General features: G+C 32.6%; 1 protein-coding gene across 1 annotated transcript in view; it reads right to left on the bottom strand.

Annotated features, from left to right (window-relative positions):
* Positions 1 to 16,370: 16,370 nt before the first annotated feature.
* LOC106715080 (protein O-mannosyl-transferase TMTC2) overlaps positions 16,371 to 25,339 on the bottom strand; it is a 40,677-nt gene continuing 31,708 nt past the window's right edge. The window contains exons 6-11 of the mRNA XM_045678557.1: positions 19,194 to 19,279; positions 17,941 to 18,203; positions 17,571 to 17,711; positions 17,412 to 17,496; positions 16,973 to 17,151; positions 16,371 to 16,695 (exon numbers count right to left, since the gene is read on the bottom strand). Of these exons, the coding sequence (XP_045534513.1) occupies positions 16,528 to 16,695; positions 16,973 to 17,151; positions 17,412 to 17,496; positions 17,571 to 17,711; positions 17,941 to 18,203; positions 19,194 to 19,279 (922 nt within the window). The 3' untranslated portion in view covers positions 16,371 to 16,527. The remainder of the gene's footprint in view (positions 16,696 to 16,972; positions 17,152 to 17,411; positions 17,497 to 17,570; positions 17,712 to 17,940; positions 18,204 to 19,193; positions 19,280 to 25,339) is intronic.

The following is a 25,339-nucleotide window of genomic DNA, read 5'->3' on the forward strand; positions in this document are numbered from 1 at the left end:
GGATTTGCTGCGTTAGTCTAGCTTGGCATGTGGATTAACGCCCTCGACACCAGACATCTCCTAAATCATTTTAACATCCTAATATAAACCTTGAAATTTAAGTTTACTAGAAACTGTCATATTGTAACAATAGAGTGAATGCACAGAGCGCAGTGGAGGGGACTATTAAAAAATGCTGACCCACCATCAAATAGCTAGGAAGAAAAAGATAAAGAGAGAGATTAACTCTCTCTTTATCTTTTTCTTCCTATTATATATATTATATGTACATTGTACGGATACATGCATTAGCATGTATCCGTACAATGTACATATAATTTCACAGAGTCGTGCGGTCTAAGTATGTCTAGGAATTCGAATCTATAACAGTTAGTTTGTACGCTAAAAGCTACACTCGCTAGACTACCGGCGTCTTCGATTCAATTTAAATTAAAGCAATCGACCATACTGAATCTATAGCAAATTTAACTTTTATTACATTTCCATTTTCTCTCACAATCAATTTCAGACGAACCATAAATCAGCATAACGTTTAAAAAAGTAGAAGCTTTTTCTACATCAATCTAAGACAATTTCTTTATTGCTTTGTAAGCTCAGTCGATTTAAACAGTGGCACAATTTCTAAATATCATTATGGTAAAAGTACGAACAACATAATGGATTAAAATTACTTATTATGACCGAAATGGATTCCTTTGGTTTAAGTGTTTTTGATATAAATAAACATAAAAACAATTTAGTTATAAAATTACTATAATAGAATTTAAAAAGATTTGTACTTGTTCTCCTTTTTTAAAACACCTATACAGTACCGGAGATAGGCATGTTACAATGTTGTATTCTAGTTGTAGGTCTTTTTACATAAATATGAATAGTTATGGTAATTTATCTTTATTATTTCTATTGATATTCGGACGAGAAGACGTACCTTGACCAATGTATATACGATATTCTCTAGTTAAATTAATATTATATTAATTATGAGCATATAGATTAATGTCTGGCAGTTTGATTGATGTTCAGGATGAGCGATCGAATCCCATGTGGGTTGTGTTAAAAAGTTTGAGGGCGTATTAACGATTCATCCGGAATTTGGTTATAATAAGCTTTATTAAACGTCGGTGCAAATATTATCTATCTGCCAGTAGGCAGTATTTTACCTTGTTAAAAACAATGTAGTCAGCTCTACATTTGAAGTACCGACTCGAACGGAAAATTACTAAGATTTCATAAAAGCGACGGGAGAAGTAGAAGTATTGTCATTAAAGTGCGTGTCCGAGCTTTTTGTTCAACTGACTTTTGTATTCATTACATTCATGTACTGTAAATGTGTCATTTACAGTTCTTTTTTTTTACATTTTTAATTACTTAATTATTTGAAGAAAACTATATCATAATTTGTTACATTTAACCTTTCATTTGGGTTAATTAAAGCAATTTTAATAGAGTGTTGAAGTTCTCCAATAAGTGAAACAGGGTGGTGAAGTCGAGATATAATGGTGTGAGTCGTTCGCGGAGAAGCGGCAAAGATGAATGGCTTTCAATATGAAATTGAATTCCGCGGTTCATTGCTTTTCAATTTGTTGAAGTGAACGTTGTTCGGCGTTTAGCCCAATTCCTTTTAAGGTAGCAGCCGAGTGCATTTCTTATGTAAGGAATAGTATTATTTAAAATACCGTCTTTATACTTTATTTTTATTCATTTCGACTTGCAAATAGTTAACTATAAGAACGGAAGACTATAAGACTTTAAACGAAAAGTAAGTGGAATCGTTTATCGACATAGACAAAGTAAGTAAAATAAAGATATTATTTTCTCTATAAATACTTCTACTAAGATCGTAGTGTAAAGTCTAGATATGTTCGGATGTGACTTTTTCTGTAAAAATTATAACATTTTAGATATTTTAGTGACGGTTTAGTTATCGATTTTAGTTTTAGCATTATTCCAATCGATTCACATAAAAATTATTACTCTACTAAAATACAGCCGTTGCGAAAAAATATTTTTTTTAATTTGATTTCACAAGCGATAGCAATACGTGTGTATGTTATTCTGGTATAATAATTTTAAAATGTCGGACATTTTAAAATGCTCTACTATTTCTCAGTTGCTTTTTTAGCGTTGAGTTAAAAGCTCATTTAGCAATGCAATTCATCCATTCAATAGAAAGTCAACATTTTCCTCAATTTTTACAAGCTGATTTTATGAGGGAAAAAGTTCTCAGTAACCAAGTTTTGTGATCAACGACTACGATCATTTCATAATAGTATTTGCAATTATCTGGTTTTCACAAATTGATTACATTGACAAAGAATGAAAGAATTTTTTCTAATAAATAATATTTAAAAAATGATTTAAGTGACAGTTAAGTTTTAATTAAATTCTGGTTACTATAATACATAGCCGACAAATATTTATCAGAAAATACGCAAATATCGGCCAAACTGTGTACGTTGCTTGATATAATGGATTGATACTTATTCCCAAGTGAGGAGCCATCGCTTTTATGCCTATATTGCCTTCGGCTCAGCCAGCCGTCTGAAGTAGAGTACAATAACATTTCAACACCAAATAACCTCTCCAACGGTTATTCAATTCTTATTTCAAAAATATTCGATAAATTTATTTAAAACGTAAATAAGTCGACTATAAAATATTGTAAACATTTCTATATAAATAAATACATGCCAATTATAATATTAATAAGATATGTGGAATTTGTAAACAAAATTAGAATAAATACACTTAAAAACTAATCTGCTATAAAAACTCTTTGCAAAAAAAAATTTTTATTTCGTTACATTCTTTGCATTATGCAATGTTCTAATGAGAAATAATGTATACTTATGTAAAAATAAAAATAAAAATTTAATTGGTTCAGACTCACGACCAGCTGTGGGTAACCTTTACTGGCTTCTGCTAATGAATTCCCTTTTTTAGATGCTTACGTAAAAACGGTGTATAAATTTCATGTCCGGTGTAGAATGTCGTTGTAATTACCCCTCATATTCGAAACTTTTAAGGTTTAATCTGGTGCATATGTTTTCTTTAAACAGTGGCTTCTTAATAACCTTAGTAAATGATGTGAAAGAGAGCTCTATTAAACGATTATTTTACATTTAAATTGCAAAATATTTCGTCTTTAAAACTTCTTTTTTTAATTTTTCAACAACATAAACCTTTTCGTATACAAGACGACGTAAATATTCGAAACTAATATTGTATCTGTGTGTCGCAAATATCGCGTTGCGCGCACTCCGTACACATAACGTTGAATCGTCGAAGCAAGTCTATTCGTTCAGTACAGGCATAGTGACTATATGTCAACTGTATAGATTTCTTCCGCCATTTTGTAAATCGCATCGATTTTACTCACGACGATCATAACATACAGGTTGTGAGGGACTGGTTTTGGGTATGACAGATACGATGGTGACTACAGAACAAAATGTCGGTGATGTGTGCCTGTGTATGAACCTATATAACATTGTATTGCGTAAGGCGCTTAGTGACTAAAATCAAAAATTTATGCTGCCGTGTGTTTCAAAGACGTAAGAGTTATTAAATCTGAATGTTTTAGAATCCAACTATTATAATTTGTATTAATATTACTATCACTGTAATGTTATTAATAATAATGTAATACAAGTATAATTATTGAATAATAATAATATAATTTAAACATTAAAAAGTTAAATTTATCGCTTCCAACACGTTTATAGCAATTAATAATAACAATCCTTTATTGAAGGTTTACACCCATATCTAATTAGTATGTCTTATATCTATGTTAGTATTTATAGTGATAATGTAAACGAATATTAAACGTCATTTTATACGTTATTTTATTAGAAAATGCTGCTAATAATTCACAATATTAATACAATCTAATCAATAACACATTAAAAGTATTAAATTGATTGAATTTATATAGCCCAGCAAAGCGTAAAATTCAATCTTAAATTATTGTTAAAATCCTTACGTAAAAGCAGCGTTGTTTATTTTCTTGGGCATAGCAAGATCCAAGCTTATCGCCAGCGGCCAGCCGCTCTATATGAGTCGACTTTCGCGGCTCTATTTGAGAAATAAATCATCGGAACGCACATTTCCTCTCCACGAAACGCTTAAGGCGAAATATTTTTTTTTCTTTTAGACCGATTTCATTGATAAGATATACGGAGATTGGACTTCATTAATCGCATTATAATGAGCGTTTAATTATTCGACATAACATAATTTTGTAATATTACGTGTATTGATGAAAAATTAAGTTATTCTTATTTTTGTAATTGACTATAATTTTATGGTAGTTGGTAGACATTTTCAATAAGTTAATATCACTGTAGTCTAAAAAATGTGTTAAAATGACATATCAATTCTTATAACAATGTTTATGGTAAGAATACCGAAAAATAAAAAAACGCCAAGATATATAAAAGTAAACTGAATAGAGACTTTAAAATCTTTCGTTATAATTTAAAATATACCACGAAGACACAGTTTTTAAACTGGCCAGATATTTCAATTAAGAAAAAAAGAAATAACCGCAGAATTGAAATTGAGCTGGGCGCGGCCATTTTACCTCGTTATTTGCTTACCTGCTAAATGAATTAGTGTCACGGTTCTTTGCAAATTACTCGGCCAGTTTAAATTAACTTGTTAGGGGCGAGGTTGAGTTTGGTCCTAAACTTTCCTAATTTTGTAAGCGCAACATCAAACTGTACTTGGCCCATATTATCCAGCTTAATCCCGCGTGAATTGTGTACACTAATTAGTTCCCACAATGTTTATTTTACTTTGTGCACACAGCAATGATTTATGACGGCGCCAAGTGTTGTTATAGAAAATTGTTAATTAATGTGTGTAGACTTTGTTTGTTCCTTTCACTGTATATAAATATCAATGTAATCTTATATAAAAAAGTCTCGTGTCACAATTTTAGTTACTATTCTCCTCTGAAACGACTTGACCGATGTTTATGAAATTTTACTTGCATATTTAGTAGGTCTGAGAATCGGCTACTATCTATTTTTCATACCTCTATTAAGTTTTTTTAACTGCGCGCTGACGTAGTCACTACAGCTAGTTATTTATGTAATTTAATTCCTTTTACAATGTTTTAATTTCTTGATAATTAAGACAATGTAAATATGAGTAACTAATGTAAAATCAAAGAAAAAAAGCATACCTTTTTTTAAGTTTGATTTATGCATATGTATATATATCATCATAGGTCATCATCATCATCATCAGCTCACTATACGTCCCCACCGAGGGGCTCGGAGCCTACCCCAAGTTAGGGGGTGACTAGGCCATAGTCAACCACGCTGGCCAAGTGCGGGTTGGTTGACTTCACACATATCATTGAATTTCTTCTCAGATATGTGCAGGTTGCATCACGATGTTTTCCTTCACCGTAAGAACGTCGGATAAATGTACATATGTAAATCGAAAATCGAAAAACACATTGGTACATGGCGGGATTCGAACCCAAGACCTGCAGATTGCAAGTCAAGTGCTTAACCCCTGAGCCACCGACGCTCGCCTGAGCCACCGACGCTCGCATCGCATCATAGGTCATCCTTCATTAATTCGAGTGGCATAGACGATTCTATGTTGAACAAGCGTCACATGTCTGTGCATAAAGCCGGGACCTCATCCGAGTGATGTTGGCCATGCCCAAGCTGATAGTTGACAAATTTGCGGAGCTCGTACGTGCCGCGCTTGCCTGATCACCACGCCAATATAAAAGCTTCACAAACGTATATTGTGCCACATATGTGATAGGAATTTCATTTTTAACGTAATATCCGCGGTAACTTTTGAGTTCACATTTTAAGGATGAAATTTAATATTATTTTATATTCTGTTCTAATTCTATTCTTTGGTATACTATTGAAAAAAAAAGTATTGTTTAATGTTTTCATTTAAATTCTTATTTCATACAAGTAGTGGTAAAACATGGTAATAGCCTTTAAATTTGAAGCGGTTTTACTATCGCGTTAGAATATTCATATCGTGGCCTATTGCGATTAGAAAAAAAGCGCGAGAATTATTTGTTGTTAACTTCACTACGGTAGTTTGTACGATTCATTTTATAAATAGATGTTCGTGTTTACTGTTATCGGTGAATAGATGGCAGAAATCATTCTAAAACACCCCATCGTCAGCTTGTTAAGCGTTTCGCTGATTGCTGGATTGAGTTATAAATCTCAAGCGGCACGCGATCCCTTTTACAATACCAAAGAGGTTGTATATCCTTAAGTAGTAGTTGTGACGTTATTCTGCTATGAAAACAAACGAAATAACTAAGAGATTGTAAATCAACGATTTGATTGGAACAATAATACAATATGGCCAATACCAAAGCCAATACTGACCATGACATGACATGGCCATAAACCAAGTATGCTGTTTTCATTTTGGTCTATGATTTCAGCGTATTAATTTATGACGTTACAATAATTGTCACATGATATTATCGTAAAGCTGAAACGCATTTAATTCATTTTGTGATAGTATGAAAAAATGCCTAAAACATCGCAAATAAAAGTAACGAACTTTTAGTACATCAAAACCAACGTCGCAGCAAAACATCTAACTAAGATTGAACGCCGTAAAAACTAACATTAAGTGCAGGCTTCCATCGAGTTACCTAAAGTCAATTTCAGAACGAGCACAAGAATATTATACTCGGCTCGCTTCACACAATCCCGCCTCGGCTTACGAGCGCCCGCGTCTGTACTCGCCCGCCGCCCGAATCAAAAAGATCGAGAAGCGAGCGAGCGGTGAGACAAATCCAATTTGCCTTGTCCGATTTCTTTATGCCGCTGTCACCGACAATGGCATTACTTTCAAGACATCCGAATATTACTTGCTTCCTAAAATACATGTAATATTTGAGGCGCGCATCTGAGAATTTTTTTCATTTCTAATTTTCCCTCTGCTATAAAATTTGTACCAATTCAATAGCATTTTTTTAAATTGATGTATGTAAAAGGTCCTTTTAACATTTTTTGATACGTTGCTACGTAGTGCGACATAGCACTGCGTGTTGCTACGTGGTGCTACGAAGTTCGTAGAACCGGTAGCCGTGAAGACTTTTCTAGCGGAAACATTGTATCGAAAGACGCGAGGTGGAAAAGAATCAAAGACAACGACTTCCTTCACTCGTCGAGACCTAAATACAGAGACACTAGAAAAGTCGTTGAAGCGAATAAACCTTTTAAAGCGCTGATAAGGAGAGTTGTCTAATGGAATACCATTTCAGTTTCATCTATTAGCTTGCACTTTCTCAATAAACAAATGTTATCTTTTTCTTTATCTACATTTATTTATATTTGAACTACCTAATTTCAACTGCGTTGACAAATTTCAATATGTTACATTTTGATACCAACAGAATTTCATGTTTCCTGTGACCTCGTAGCTTCTTTATTAACCAAAAAAGTATCTCAAATCCGATGCGAGCTTTCATCCATCATAGCAGCGGGAGTGGCGAAAGCTTGTCGACCTTAATCGAACCTCTAACATGGAATTAAGTAAATTTTGACTTCCTTACATTCAAATTCAAATTAATGTACGTGGAAAATAGAACTTTGTTCTCACCTAATATACGAGAAATAAATAGACGACTGAATACAATTATCAATCTCAACCGTTTTTTGCTTATCTAAGGTATATAAGAATAGCAATTAAAAACTCTAATTTACCCTACAGACAGAGATAATTCCATCTTTGTACTGTGTTACAATTAGTTTAAAAGGTTTTCAATCAATTTTAAGGAGCGGTTATTAAGTTGGGCCACTAGTAAATAATATTTTTATATAATATTGATGAGGTAGTTTATTTAGTTATAAAGCATAAAATACAAATCAAGTCTGGTAATTCTCAACGGACGCAACTTTAGATTAACATGGAAAGTGAAGAATTCTATGCATAATAAGTTAAGTAATCAACGGACCGACGTTGCATAGTAAATCCATAAATGAACGGTGCGGTTATACATAGACTTAAAGCAGACATAAACGGACTGTAAGCAATCGGTTGCTTTTTATTTACAACTGCAACTGTGGTTCGTGTATGGCGAACGTCAACTGCGAGTCGCATTACGCTCACCACTTGAAGCTGTCGATACCGACTTAAATCGGTCCGTGTAAAGCTCTGTTCTAACTAACGTTTTACATTTTATTTAACAAAGTGGAAAGTATGAAATCACAGGACAAAGCAAATTGTTTTCTAAACTAATAAACATTTTTAACCATACCACAGTACAAAATTCAGGACAGTAACATAAAAACATATGAGTTAGTACAACCGTAATATAAGGTAACGTGCCTCAGACATTGTAAGGCACAATAGTCTACTTTTGCAACATAATAAATAACGGTCATAACAATTAAAACAAGGATTCCTTAATTATATGACCGGCTAAAGATAAGACGCTTACAGCCAAATCGTCAGCTTGTTGCGTGACCAGGCGAAGATTTATGACTTAATAGCGAAGAGCGCGCGTTAAGCAGACCTTAGATAAGGTGCTTCTAAGTGATTGTCGGCGCTCACAACAATCGTAATTACTCGAAACTGCTATCTGCGCCAAGCGCCGCTACCGCGCCGGAGGCACGCAATCTCTTTCAATAACGAACTTAAATTTTGTTCTAATTGCCTGCAAACATTCCATTCCATATATGAAACTCAGTTATTTCGTTTTACTATATCTTAAATTCAACACTGCGAGATGAATACATGTTTTCAATTGATAACTAAGAAAGGCTTACAATTAAAAATGTGTATATTTATTGTTAAGTTTGTTTTACATTAGAAAAAAATCGTATCATTACCAAACATTAAACTAAGTGCCAGATAACTTGGAATTTAGATCAGTGATTTACTAAGATTTAGATTTAGTAGTTAAATTTTACATTATAAAAACGGAAACCTTCCTTATTATATTTCAATACGTTAATAAATATACTATTAATTATTAAAATAGACTTATAATTACATTTTCCCTTTTCATTACTTTTAATCCTAGATGAACAATTGAGTGCAAATTAGCAGTGACAATCCGCAGTGGGAAGCCGCACCCAGAAGCCGCACGCATACGGACAAAAAGTTAATCGTACATCATATTACCTTATAGAAACAAACTAAAAGTAAGTGTAGCCTTACAGTTGTTAGCTTAAGCACACGTGACACAATTCCTGAACTAAACATTGTTTTTTAACCCATAAAAACTGAAAGTAATTTAAATAGAAGAATGATTAGTTTTGTTATAAACACGAATTATTTAATTATAAAAATACATAAATACGAATAATTTAATTATAAAAATACGTCTTCATGGAACTTTACTTTTATAATCACAGATTCGTTTCGTTTATCAAATAATAAAAGCTTTATTCTTAAAAATGAATTTATATTTGCAATTTTTAATTAGTTTATTATTTCTTATTTTTTAAGTGTTAACAATTCTGCGTGCCTGTGTGTCACGCAAAATATTAATCGTCCCTGCAAATAGTTCAGACCATCATAATGAACTTCCATTTTAATCCGACCCTGTTTCAATTAACATTTCCACAGTCATACTTTTTATTAAGTTAAATAGAATTTGTGAAGGTAAAATGTAAATAAAAATTTCACTATAAATAAAAACAGAAAGAACTATGAATAGAAAATCGAGATAATATATTATGCTTAGTTGATTATTAAAATTAAAAAAAGGCGGTGAGAACGTCACTATAATGGTAGCTTGGTTCCATATTTCAGTGTTCATTCAATAAATTACTACAACTTAATAATGAACCTAAATTATTTTTACCAACCAAATATTAGGATAATGCGGAAATAATCTGCATATATAACATACTAAGTATATACTTAATCGGAATTAACACATAAACAGCTTGATTTTGATACATAATTAGTCTCAAAGCACTGAGTGAGCCTAATTATCTTGTAAGCAATTCCATTGACTTCCACAAAATCTAGCTACATACATACATATATATATATATATATATATATATATACGTTCTCACGAATAGTTACCTATATAAAGAATACATAGCTATTAGGGAAATCAGCCAATTCTATGAGCATTTTGTTGTCCAAGGAGCAATATATTAGAAATCCAAAGGAAAATCTGTATTTCAGTGTAAATATAAACAGTATTTGTAAGCAAAAAAAATTTCTCTTAATTTTTGTTCTTCTAAACTCATGTTACATGTTTTAATATACTTCCGTGTAGTCATAAAAGTAAAAATTAACGACATTAAGGTTAAGTGAACTTTATTATTATCATAGCTTGTATTTGAAAAAATGTTGGTTATAAAAAAGCCAATAAAAGAAAAATCTACAGTACAAACACAAGGTAACATATGTCCTTACCAACGATTTCATTACATCTGTCCGACCGTCTAATTCTAAAATAAATAAAACTTCATAGAGAAAGCCCTACTAACGTATCTCATTAAAGCGCCACACTAAATCAACCAAGTATAAACAACGTAAATAGTGTGTCTGTTACAAACAAGCCAAATGGGATTTGTATTTCGTACCGAAATGAGAAGTTCTCAGGCGAATGTGTAAATACGTGAATACTCCAAGGTGATGGTGCAGGCGTAAGCATGTGGATTTGATTGCGGAAGGATGCCTGATGCCCAACATTCGATGAGGCATGTGTTAGTTAAAGCAATAGTAATGAGTTAGTACTGAAATTAGTGATTTTTTTTCTTGGAATATGTATCCGTACGACAGATACTACGTAATTAAAGTGATTTAGAGATCGAGTCTTATCAATTTTTTGTTTTACATATCAATTTTCAGTAAAGCGATTTACTGAGACGCAATAAGTCCAGAATTCGGATACTTTTGATTTTGTTTTAACTTTCTAACCGCAAAAGTATAAATTTTTAAGCACTTTTTTTGTGACCGAGTAGTCACCGTTTGCCTGGTCCCGAGGAGGCATTTACAGTTTCACCGGGCTTGAGGTGGCCGGGCTTAGATGGTGCTTAGCCTAAACCTCGTTTACAGCAAACTTAACGTTTGACATTATTATATGATAAAGGGGCAACGAGCAGCGTATCGCCTAAAATCATTTGATCCTATGCTCTTGGACATCCGCAGACGCGTTGTCGGCCTTTAAGGGAAGGCTTTAGGGGAAAGGGGCCTTTGTTCGCTCTTTTCTTGAAGGCCCCTACCTGCCTTACCTTGAACATTACATTCATTCAATGCTTTTATTAATATTTAAATTTTTGTTTATCTAATGTAGACTGTAATAAATAGACGAACAAACTCTTTTTTGTTACGTTAACAGAAATCAAATCACCTTTTGGAAATTGCTTTTATTTCATGTTTCATTTTGATTGATGTAAGTATTTGCGTTTTGGATTTAATAGTACCAGACTAGATTGTTTTTTGTAATTTAAATTTCGAACACAAAAGCCGAGTAGGTTACGTATTTCGAATTTCAAATTTATTCACAATATTAAAGTGAAATTATGCATGAAGTCACAACACAGTAGCCGCTTGGTTTTACCACGAAGATTAATATTAATGAAGTTGCGACATGCCGTTCAGGTAAGCGATGTCAAGCTTCTATCTTCCTTTTAAATGCAAATCGTGGTTTTCTTTTCTATGCGTACTTGTTGCGATACAATCTTGTCGTTTCTTTTTTAATACAGCGAAATATTTTGCCCGTAATTTTAATAACGATAAGCAATGTTTCTCCTTGAAGAAAAAGGTGGTTATTTTTTTTCTTGCAAAAAAATAATAGATGTACAAATGGGCGTACTAGATTACATCTTGACGGCAATTTACAGGTTATTTGCACATAATATTCTACCGTTTTTAGCCGACTTCAAAAAGAAGGAGGTTATCAATTCGACTATACTTTTTTTTAGTGTGTTACCGCTAAGCTCTGCACCTGGTGCTCTGATTTTGATAAAAAAAATATTTTGGGTTGTGGCTCTGCTAGCTAGCTCTATTGACTTAATACCTTTTATAAAACTTTGATTATTATATTCAAGTTCTTAAGAATGCAAATGCTATGGTATCCATGTTAGCGGTTTCATATTTCCACACAATACTTCTTTATTGAGCTACTTTTTTTGTAAAAGAAGGGGAGCAATGAGCCTCGGGAACACCGAGATGATCATTGTTGGACATCCCCTATACCAGAGGAACTATAGATGCGTTGCCGGCCTTTTTCATCGTATATTTTTGGCCCACATAATTAAGTAGTTCTTTTCTACTTTTCTATAATTCGTAGGGAAATAAAAGAAGATAAAATATCGAAGCTTTTATTTACAAAATTACCAACATATAATATCACTTTGGGAATTCGCAGTTTTACTTGCATAACACTATAAATACAATTACATAACTGGTATAAAAACAATAATGAATACAATTCCTGAATCTAATTCCCGTAAATGTAGACACAATTACATAGTAAAACTATTGTAGAAAACTAAACTGGTTTATGGAAGTAAGACTCAAAATAGTATACATACAGTGTAAGAATTTAATTTGATTCCCACTTTAGATGGAATATCGTAAAAAAGTCATAATTATTATGATGCTTTATTTAGTACGTTTGCATGAACTATGACAAGTTTTCGATAATAACCTTGACACTTCATCGATATATTCATCATGGGTAGGAAATAAACTTCCAAGACTGTAAATCTTATATTCGAGAAGTAATGATTACTATGAGGCTGTAATACAAAAACAATGTCTCAATAGACGATTCTAATTTAGAATGTCTTAAGGAACTTAAGTAACATTATGTCATTTCTTAAAAAATCTTTTACGTTTTAGTTCTGTAATATTCAGATGTTTAATAATTATGAGATGACTTCACTACTATTATATATTTAGAAAATAAAATGGGATTGAAAATATTGATATTTAGAAATATATAGACTTATCAGAATATAATAAACAATTATTAATAGACGTCAGTTCTCAATTACACATATATTTTTGGGTTAGATGTTTTGCTTTTGTTATCACACTTGCTCGCTTGTTTAGGAAAGCGCGCGGCATCCACCCGTTGTATTGGCATATACGCCGCATGATAGCCTAGGCAATCATCTCATTGGAATTATCTCTGATTTAGTTATTTAAGTCTACCATATTAAGTTCTAATTAGAACAGTATTATTTTCAGACCAGTCAAATGTTTGTTGACAATAGTCGAGTATATTACTTAGCGCTTGAGGTGTTTTGCAGAAGAGAACTCCCGACCGATACCCGAATACCCGACGTGCCATTCTGAGAATCGGTATAACATGTTAATTTCGAAAGATTTATACTTGTTTAATAGTTTAATATAGAATGGTTTATTTATCTATAATTTAACCACGAGTCCAGTCATCGGATTGGTCCAGTACCTAATGAAAGCTTCTCGATTGAAACAAAATTGACTTTTATAAACACGTATTATTCGCAATGAAAATAATATTTGGAAGTAAACAGTTAATTTGGCATTTATCTATTTACTACAAAGCGTAATTTACATTTATTGTCACAGTGAAGAAGAAACTAACAAAAATAGGAGCAAAAGTATATAATTATAATTAAAGGCGTTTCGAATAATTATGCCTTTAAAGCCTTAACTTTTATTTACAACAATGTTATGTTAAAATGTAACATGTAACAACGATTAATGTATTATTTTAATCTAATAAAACTTAAATAGATATGTTTTTGAATTCATATTAAAAAAGTATACTCTGATTAATGATAATACAAAATAAAATTAATTATTAATGATTAAAACTATAACAAATTTAAATAACAAATATCATTGTTCGAAATATAATTTATTGAAGAAGTAGTTATAATTAAACACATAATAGTCATACACATAAAAGTCCCGTCTTATAAATAGGTATTAAAATAATAAAATTGAATGAAGTAATTAAATTCAATTAATTACTAGGAATAATAATAAATAAATATATTCAAGGAAACTGTGTTGATATATCACATTAAATAAAGTTACTTCACAATTTAGTAACTTCAAACAAGAGAACAAACAATATTAAATATACACTAGCCTTTAACAGTTTTATTGTTTATCGGATTTCAAAATAGAGATTTAAAATTATAATGGAAGACGAAATAAATGTAGATAAAAATAAGTTTACCCAAAATTTTCAAAATGATGGGTTCTTATTGTAACCGACATTAGCACGCGTATAAAATTGTATTTTATTTTAAAAAAGTATTTACAGTACAAATATCTAGCTACTACTACAGCGTTGTTCGAAGACCCTTGAACGTAGACTAGAATTAGGACCATGGTTGTCAGATACATATGTAGCCTAAAACAATTGCTGCAAAAACGAAAGAGTGTGCCTGTTAATATAAACAGTATATTTATAATTATATATTCGTTTAATTCAAATTGATATACAGTTACCGTAACACTTAATACTAGGTATTTATTATATTGTCTGAATGTAGACAAATCCTCGAGGATATTATGGTATAAACACGCGATTTTTGATATGACTGCTTTTAACACTAAATTGTATCTTTCTGACATCATTGACAAGGTTTACTTTATATGAAATTCCAGTGTAAAGTATTTTCATTATATATTCTGGTTCAAAGTATCAATTCCGAAATAATCAATTCCAACGTATCGCTGGCTATAAATAGATTTATCTTATGAAATTATTATTAGGCTGTTCATTTTGTGCTCATAAACATCATATAAGTAGTAATTAATACGGAATTTAATATTAGTTATACATGTTATTAACTTTGATAGGTTTGAATCCGTTGTTAATTTATTATTAGTTTGGATAGTGGTCTGTCATTTTCGTGTTATCATATTTCGTTAAACATGTTAAGTTGAATAGATAAATGAATCGGGCTTATATACTACTTTAATGTTTTAGCCTTGTCTTTTCTTAACTTAATGTGTTTGTGTTGTGTGTTAACATGTTTTATCCTTACACACACAGGTGGGCACAGTTAATCGAAAAGTTAACTTCGTTAATCGTTAATCCGTTAATTAAAAAATTAACTTCGTTAATCGTTAAAGCGTTAAATTCTCGAAAATTTAACGCAAGTTAAAGTTAATCGTTAACAGTTAACCATACCAAAATTATACATACTAATTTCGCACTTATTGTGGCGACACTTGTTTAAAATAGTAATTTGACTGTACATTCTATAACATATTAGTATTAGAGACAAGTATGAATGCATTATAGTATATTTCATTACGAGTGCAGAAAACCTGTCATTGCAAAGAGTTCCGACAAATGTCTACCCGAGCCGAGGCGCAGCCGAAGGTGAGGGTTGAAAGTAGGAACCAGTTGTAATGACAGTTCCGCACGTGTACTAAACAACTATTTTAATACGGTTGCGAAAAAATTAAGCAATTTAATAGAATAATAAAAAAAAATACAGTCGAATTGATAACGTCCTTCTTTTTGAAGTCGGCTAAAAACACAATAAACTCAACTAACTAAAATTTTAAAAAAATGGCGCCAACCGTAAAAGAATACAAACAAAGATTTTTTTTGTTTTCTTCGCCTATTCTGGGTAGGCAAAGGGAACCATGCCCAAACAGCCAAGGTTTCAGTAGATTATTTTTATTGATATGAAATGAAAATGAAATTTAATGAGATGAAATAAAATGAAACCTAACCTAATTCATTGAATCAAATCATTAAATCTGATATTGTAACAAATTAGGAGCTTCTTTTTAGAAATATTTGTATGAATCATAAAAACTTGATGAAAAAATGATAAATGATTTTTTTTTTGTAAAAACTTCGTGGTTTGTTTTTTCTTTTTAATAGACATCATTTTTACAGTTGGGAAAGAGAAGGCACGAGTATAAAGTGTTTTAATACAGTTGCTCAAAAAGTGGCGTATTGCAGGGGCGAAGAGCGTTCGGAATGTGGGAACATACTCATGCTTTTATATACTCGTAATGAAATATACTATTTCGAACCTTCTTTTGTTTTGGTCCTGTTGGTCACGTCTTTCCCGGAGGCTCTGATGCATCACACTTGCACGCGAACTTCACATATATCAATTATCAACTCGTTGGTTCACCATTCGAGTCGCCGACAGTCGCCCAACATAGTTGAACTTACGAGCGTGGCGTGACGCGTAATTTAAACAAAATGACAGCACGTCTCCAAGTTTCTAATTTAACGATTAACGGACTTTTATTAACGGAAGTTGAGTTTAACGGAAGTTAACAAAAGCGTTAACACTTTTTGAAGTTAACTTAAAAGTTAATCCGTTAAGCAAAATGTTAACTTCGTTAATTAACGATTAACGGATTAACGAGTTAATGCCCAGCTCTGCTTACACATATTAGCATTATATATTTAAAATGAAAAATATAAAATATTACATTCTTTAAGACTGTAGCAGGTACAAATTAACGTCATCTTACGCATGTTACATTCTTGTATTTGGCAATTGACATCCTATTTAATTCAATTGATAATAAATAGAGGTAAATCGCTGTGCTATCTATATCTTATTTTCTACGCTGCTTACTCATTAATGTTCGAACTCTCTTTAGATTTGTGATGGTTATTTCGTCGTTGGGCTGCAACTGCAGAGCGCGGCGGTAGGACGCGGCTGCAGCGGCGTATTTACCATTCAAGTGCAGGATCGCACCCAAATTAGAATGGTATGCTGCGTCCTGTAAACAAAACAAAATATATTCCCTTACTACCTGAGCAAAAACTTTACCTACGGTAAAATCATGAATGAGACGGTGGGTCAGTCTACGTAAGCTGTTAACGTGTTTGACAAAATGTTTTTTTAACACTCCATGACAGATGACACTTATGTGTTAGTTACTTATGTAATAGTACCTAATTTCACTGTAAAGAGCCTTCAGTTTTAGAGGTATATAAGTTTTAATATCTGAAAGAAAAATTAACAGAGTTTATTTAATTACAGATTTGTTATCTTACCTCTGGATTGAGCTCGACAGCACGAGCATACCAGCGCTCGGCAGAGCGGCAACGACGTGCATCCCGCAGCGCACGTGCCGCAGCGGCCGCACGCGCACCGTCCGCCGGCGATAGCTGCGCCGCGCGCACAAACTGCTCCGCTGACTCACGTAGCCTTCTTTGTGATCTCAAGAACATACCTTTAGAGATGGTTATGAAAATAATTATATTGTCGAAAAGTAAAGTGTATTCTATTATTAACCCGTGACTAGACAACCTGTGTAAAGTGACAATCATCTTTGTTAAGGTAAAGAACTATTCGATCTCCGGTTGACAACTTTTAATATTTATTCCTATAACTTTTAATAATATTAAGAATACCTTTATTCAATAGAATGTATGTATATATAGTTGTTTTGACAATCAAATTTAAACACACCACTGTGTTTGAAGTACTCACCAAATTGATCTCTTACTGAGGGATCGTCGGGTGCTAACGTTACTGCTCTTTTGAACCACATTTCTGCTTCTAGAGCTCTACTTGTCTGTAAATAGAATAATGATTATAATAACTCGCTCTAAATTTAATTTAATCTTATAAATAAATATAATTATTTACATTTCTCGCTAGAATCTGAGCTAGCGTAATGTGTGTGCCTAGATCCTTCGGCGCGACTGCCAATGCGGAGAGTATGCTATGCTCCGCTTGTGGCCATTGTTGTAGTTGAATGTAAATGTCACCAGCCATGGATAAGACACTCTGAAATAAAATCATATCAGATTTACACATACGATAATAAAAACAACATTAACACTGAATATTCGATCTCTCTGGTTCTAAAGCGACATATAGCTCGCAATAGCAATAAAAAAAGAATAAAATGTATTATTAAGAGTGTAAAAAAGTAATTAAAATTTTCGGTTCTAACTCAAAGATCGAATATTACCAGCCAGTCACTAAAAAGCAAAGACAGAAATTGATGATATACATGTCTTGTCCATCCAACGACAGGTGCGTTCGTATCTGGCAGTATTTGTAGAGCTTCTTTGTACGCGGATAGAGCTTTATGCCAATGGCCTCGCTGTGAGTGTAGCGTAGCCAACTGCACCAGAGCTGATACCCTTGCAGCATCATGCTCCCTTCTGTCCCTGACCCTTAGACCTTCCACACGGGCGCCCGTACGGAGAGCGCTCGCCGCTTCTGCTAGCCGGCCGTCCGCCATAAGAGACGTACCAAGGTTCACATATGCCACTATAATAATTATTAAATCTCAGTTCCATATTGCCAGCAACCAACTATAACTTTATAAGTTTAAAAAAGCAATAGATTCATAAATAAACATAATAGAAAACCACACGGAATAGATTTGAACTAGTAAAATTAAACACTAGTTAAGAATTTGTTTATGTGGTCGTAAAATGAAACATAAACCACGACTCTATTTTTATATTTTCTTACTAAGCTATCACATATGAAAGTAACATATTACTGATATTACTGAAGTAATATGTTACTGATGTACTAATTACAAAGGTATCTTTCAACTTTATTAAGATAATCTTTGCAATTTGGAAACAATGAGAATGTTAATTAGTGGAAGAGAAAGAAAATAAATGACGAAAATGTGCGAGGTCCTGTGAAAATTTTAACATAAGATGTTTAATTTCTCAATCAAAAAAACTATTTGATGTAAATTTTTATTTTACGTTGCTAATTTACAAATGAAACTTTATCATTTGCAATCAATCAAGATTAAATTAAATAATATTTTCCTAGCGTAATTTAAATGTAGAAAAGGGAAAAATCCTTACTTGTAATGTACCAAATAAGCCTTTATCTTTGTAATCTAGATTATTACCACTTGAAGGTTAATAGTGTAATAAGTTAGGCTCTGCGAAAATTAACTAGGTCGTTTCAGGAATCATATTATCGAACTAACCTTCTAATGGCGTTAACGTAAATCATAAACTTTGAACCCTAAAGCAACTTAATTTCTAACAATTATAACATGTAACAAAAATCATAGGATTACTATTTTGAGTACGGCAGTTGTACTCAGAATCGTTAAGCGAATGCTATAGAGGACCCTTAGTGTAGATTTGACTTTACAACTGTGAATAGTGAGATTCATTGTTTGTGTATTAAATTGTTCCCGTAATTTTGTAGTCTAATTTAGTGACAATAGTCAATAACTACAATAAAAAAACAACAAAATCTTGTAGATAAAAATATAATACTCACATGCCATCGATGGTCTAAAATAAATGGCCTTCTCAAAACTTGTGATAGCTTCTCTATACCGCCGCTGATTCTGTAGAAGGATTCCCCTGTAACCAGTCACTCATACGCTATAGTTATCATTCATTATCACTCACTCAGTATCAAGTCCACGAAAAAGGAATGAATCGTTACATTCTGACATGCATATTTTTAAATATAGTTTTAGTATTATAGCTTCTGTAACTGTATCGAATTTGCCGGAGGCAAATACCTTAAATTTTGTTAGCAATTATTTTTTTTTTATATTTATAGCGGACTTTTTACATTCATTGTTTTTTTTCTTTTATAGTGTAACATTTGAACAATCGGCCACCTGAATTCGCCGAAATAGCGAACCGACCGCTGCTACTTAGTAAATGTATAATATACGTTAAGTAGGACTTGTGTTATCGACGTTCTAATTACTGGTAGGCCGAGTATATAGGATCATGTAGACATTTGAGCAAGTGGGGGTGTAGGGGCGTTGGGGGGGTGGGTAAAAGAAGTAGCTTCAATATTACAGGGGTACGGCGGTAGTGCAATATTGTCCGCATGAATAATGCAGGCTCCGCAACGAGGCGGGCTCAGCGCGGCTGAGGCTACACTAATGAGAACCGTCCAACCGGCCCGACCTATTGTGTCTGTGCCTCGCCTCGCCTACGCCAACAATAATTTGTTACTAATTCCCCTCTAATTATTGTAACGTGCTTTGTGTGGTGTTGAGTTTGTGTAAATTATAAGTTTTTTTTTTTTGCATATTTTAAGTAAGTAGCGATATCCCGATCATATTTTGGAATGAATTTTACTGCTTTATTGTAGACGCTGTTAATTTTTGTAACGATAATCTACTTCCGTTTAAAGAAATGTCTTTAAAAATTTGAATGATTGAAGTAGAATTTTTCTGGATAAGAATTTTGTTTACAAAGCTAATATATGGTTTTAAAAAGGCAGTAGCCTACTTTATATTTTAGATGGCATACAATTAAGAAGGTGAACTTTAAATTTTCTTCAACTTTAAAACGATCTAAAATTTATAGTTTTATTCGGCACATTTGAATTGTAAGGTAAACGTGGAAGAATAAATTGAAAGTAATTTATACGGGGTGAGCTCACGATACGACCGCGATGCCCTCGCGGCGCCCCCGCGCTGCCCCCGCGCCACGTCGGTCACGCGATACCGACATTCCCAGATCCAGCCGAGGTGACAAATTGTAAATAAAACTAATCATTACTACGCTCATAATTATTACTGCCCACATTTTGTGCGTAAAAAATAGCATGTGTGTTAAACTACACACGATATTACTGGGAAATGTAGAAAACATTTGTTGTATTGTATCTTTTATACTTGTGCTCGTCAAATTTAAGTTTTAACAGCCATAAAACTAATATTAAAAATATTGTTGTATCTGTCTTTTTCCATATGACAATATGTTTTTATACGATGCAGGAAACCAAAGTAAAAGGCTCTTCGCATACAAGGCAACGATAATCTTTGAAACCCAGAGATTTCAGTCGTTAAGCGACTTACGCAGTACAATGTCGTGAAGTGCTCGCAATGTGATACTCGCGACGTAAGAATAAAATATATATTTTTTTATATTGAATAATCTAGAGCTTGACCACGAACCCACCTGATGAAGTGATGATGTGGTCTAAAGATGGTACGCGCTAGCGTTGTATGCCTATTCACTCTACTCTTGACTCTCCACGTCGTACTTGGACAGAAAAACTGACGGCGGCAACCTATTCCTTATTGAAGATTAACGTTAGTGTTCGAAGGGTCTAAGTGGAGAGTATTTTCATTGGTAACTTGCAAAAATATTTGATTTTTGGACGTTAGCTTGGAGTTAATATCTTAAGAGAATATAACAAACGATGGCAACACAGTTAATAAAAAATAAATAAAAAAACTTGTCAAGGTATAAAACCTTTAAGTGTTGACACGACGTAACTCGAAGCGTTCAAGGGAAATAGTTAATCTTATCGTTTAACATAAATCCATTGTACGAGGCATGTTACAAGGCATTTATAAACCGAATTATGTCACCAACATGTGCAAATACAAATGCTTCACAATTTCTCGCAAGTCTAGCCGTCGAGAATGTTAAATATGTGTTTGTGAGCGAACACGAGTTTAATCTATGCCTTATCGCCAACAGCTACGACTACGCAGCGCAAGCGACGCCTGACTCTTCAAATTGTTTGCGTTCTTCCACTGAATATTTTCACTATATTGTGAACATCAATAATAGTTTTACTTTATTTAACTAATATAGAAAACGGCTAAAACACTCACGTACATTTGCCCGTTGTCGGCACCGACTATTTTCGAGTCCATCGGGGACCCTTAAACAGGGTGAGTGGGACTGGTATTATTTCGCGGACGCGGCCCGTCGCTAACGGTGCCCGATTGGCACGAAACTAGTCGGTGCCGACACCGGACAAATGTACGTAAGCATTTTAGCCGATTTCTATATTAGTTAATGATAATGTCTCACGAAATTTTGAATAATTTCATTACTTTATTTATATTTAAATACATTTAGTCAAAATTATATTCTTCAGCAAATTAAAAAATATCCATTCTAAGCACCCTTTTTATTTAATAAGTATTTACTCTTTTCTTAAGATAGCACAATTACATATTTCTTAGGACTATAGATATATCATAGAAAAAATATGTCAAAACACCATTTGGTGTTAAAAAGACAGAAGTTCTTTTCCTTTTTCCTGAGTAAGCGTTATGATTGTTTATTTAAACATAAACAGTTTCATTAAAAATTAAATGAAATCAATTATTATCTATAAAGTATTTTTTTTTTTACGATTTTATGATGTTTACGAAATAATTGACTGAATACATATGATAATTCTAAGCAAATCTTTGAATAAACAAGTTTATGGTACAAGGTGATTTTAGTCGCAATACTTCCCCTACACAAATTCTCTAGCGACGTGTACGTGCTCAAGTGATTTCTTGCCGCTAGAATTGGAATTACCTAATCTTTGTGTAAAATCGCAGTTCATTTCTCTTTCCATTTATTTTACAGAAAGTAATTTTAGGTAACAGGATAAAACGGTTCCGAATTTAATTATTTCTCTCTCACACGTTTCTTATATCTAAAGATTTTAACCGTGATACTGTAACTCTCAAAAAAAAATAATTGAATATACTTCACAAATCAAAGGACATATTAAAAAAACAGTTTTACAAATTTTTTATCACTATAAAATAACTTGTCACAGTTGAAATGAACAAACAGAAAAATCATCAAAAGGCAAACGCAACTTTTACATGTAACCAATGTAGAAATATTTCATTTTGTACAATACACTTTTTTTTGTACGTTGAACACATCTGAATGTGACTTCGTTAGTCTACAAGCCAAGTCTATTATGCTATCGCGCTGTAGAATTATAAAATCAGCATTTTTATTCTGTTCTATCTAGAATTTTTTTCTTATTCAAATAAATATTTTATAATGAATTGTGATACAAGCGATGTTGTCAATTATTTCTTATTCCAAATGAGTATTTTTTGTGATTTACACTCACATTATACAGAGAAAAAAATTCTGTTCGGTATGCTTGCAATAAATAAACTCAAAAACTACTTTATCAAAATTTAATTAAATATGATTTCAATACAAATTAATAAAGTTATCTCCTATGTCTAGTCCAATAATGTTTTATAGGTAAAAAATATCTATTTGAGTCAAGCATTTAATCAAACTGAGCGGCGGAGGCTCATTTATTATTATTAAGCACTTGACCTGTAATCTACAGGTCCTGACTTCGAATCTCGCCATGTACCAATGTGTTTTTCGATTTCCATATGTACATTTATCCGACGTTTTTACGATGAAGGAAAACATCGTGATGCAACCTGCACATATCTGAGAAGAAATTTAAAAGATATGTGTGACGACAACCAACTCGCACTGTGCCAGCGTGGTTGACTATGGGCTAGTCACCCCTAACTTAGAGTAGGCTCCGAGCCCCTCTGTGGGGACATATAGTGAGCTAATGATTTAATCGTTCAGCTATAATTTCAGAGGAATTCTATTTACAAATATATCACAGAAGGTCATATAGCCCAATAAGGAAAATATACCTTTTAGTTTTTTCTCAGTACTTATATGAGACGAAAATAAACTTCCAGACAGACGTGGGTGGGTAATTTTTAGAAACATTCTTCGCCGTGAAATCGATTATGTATAAAAATAATTCGAAATAAACTCAAAAGAAATAAACGTTATTAAAAACATGAAATCACAAACAAAACATTATTAAGATTCGAATAGAAGACCGATGCTCATTATGCATGAATGACTTACATCGAGATCAGGGCATACTGTAATATCGGCGACATTTTAAGAAATAAATAAAAGCTCTGACGCCCGTGACCCAGAGATTCCGACACAATTCCCTCGTTTCTCTCACATCAGTATATCTACACATACATATGGTTTTTACGAGTGCTCTTAATAACGCCTCAACGTAACCAACGACTTTGAACACATTCTATTTATTTTTGTTTTACTTCATTTTATTGAGGTGTATAAACATTTTCTTAATGGCTAAAATAAACTACTTCATGGTAAAATTTAAAACCAATATACAAGGTTCCTGAAATTAAGAAATGATTTCATTTGAAAATTAAGAAATGAAGTGAACTAAAATAAAAAAAAAATCTATACTTTTCATTAAACCAAATATGCACTAAAAAAGGTGTCATTTGACTTCAGTTAAATTCCAACACGCTGTAATATGGAACAGCTTCCATCTCAATACCGAAAAATCATCAGACTACGATACCAATATTACTATTAGTAATAGTTATAAATACGAATGTTTATATGGATGGATGGATCGTTTTTTGTTAGAAGGCATTTTCAAAACGGCTCAATAGACCTTGTCAAATTTTGGGATAACTGTGGAGCATAGTCTGGAAGATCACATACTAATCAATTTTTTTCTTGTAGTTCGTCGTCGACGGAGTCGCGGGCGACAGCTAGTATTCATTAAATAGAAAACCATCCCTCGGCGAATGCTGTAACTATATAACTAGATTTAGGTTGTTCTTTCACCTATTTTAAATCTATACATGCACATATTACACTGAAGTTTGCACGAGTTAATTTGATAAATTGTGGGGCAATCGTTGAAATATTTAGTTGTGAAATGTCAACAAGGTTTTATAATTAAACGAAAAAAAACCGTGATTTGATGATATCATTTTTGCTATAAAATCTTTCATATAAATTGCAAATTTAAACTTAATGTTAGAAACATAACAGTTAATGTTAAGCTTGTTTGTTAATTAATGTATTACAATGTACAACATTGAATTAATAGGTACATACACTAAGTAAATAAAACAATGTTTTAACAAGAACGTGTTTCCCGACGTTTAGAAGGGAACTTGTAACAGCACTGTACATTATAGGAACGGATCGCTTGACGTTAATTTGTGAAACTGCACGGAAACCCAACGCTTAGGTGGCGGGATAGAGACTAGCGCACCCGATTAATTCAAGAACTCGGTGCCTCGCCAAATTAATGGGACAAGCAGCCGTGTTGCGTGCCTATTGATTGTTTCGTAATTCTAACAGTGGATTCCGACCTTATTTATTTCGTTCATCAAACTGATGCCGTTAAGTAAATTTATGTGCACATTAATATTTAATTTATATACTTAATTTAAGTGTAAAATAGAATGAATGCCTATTGCTGTGTATAAATCTGGCCAAAAGGGATACTGAAAAGTCAGGTACAATATTTTACGTAAGTTATAAACATTGTTATTAAGTAAAAGTTATGTACTATTATAATAATTTAGTAACTGAGCCTGACAGTTTTATAGGCTATTGAGGGTACTGGAATTTCTGATGTGAAATAATTATCTGTCTCAATCTTATGTACCTAATAAATATTTGAATATTTATTAAATTAATTCTTATCCAGAATTATCTTATGGCTTCTGGTATTTAAAGTTATTAAACTTTAAACTTTATGTTAGTAAATTTGATCAAATAGTTTAGAAATCAAGATAAATATAATTTACAGAGTTTTGATAAAACCAATTAAAGGCGGCGATGATCGTAAAAATTTCAAAAAATAAG

The sequence above is a fragment of the Papilio machaon genome, chromosome 7, assembly GCF_912999745.1.
Source record: "Papilio machaon chromosome 7, ilPapMach1.1, whole genome shotgun sequence".
In the NCBI taxonomy this organism is placed as follows: Eukaryota; Metazoa; Arthropoda; class Insecta; order Lepidoptera; family Papilionidae; genus Papilio; species Papilio machaon.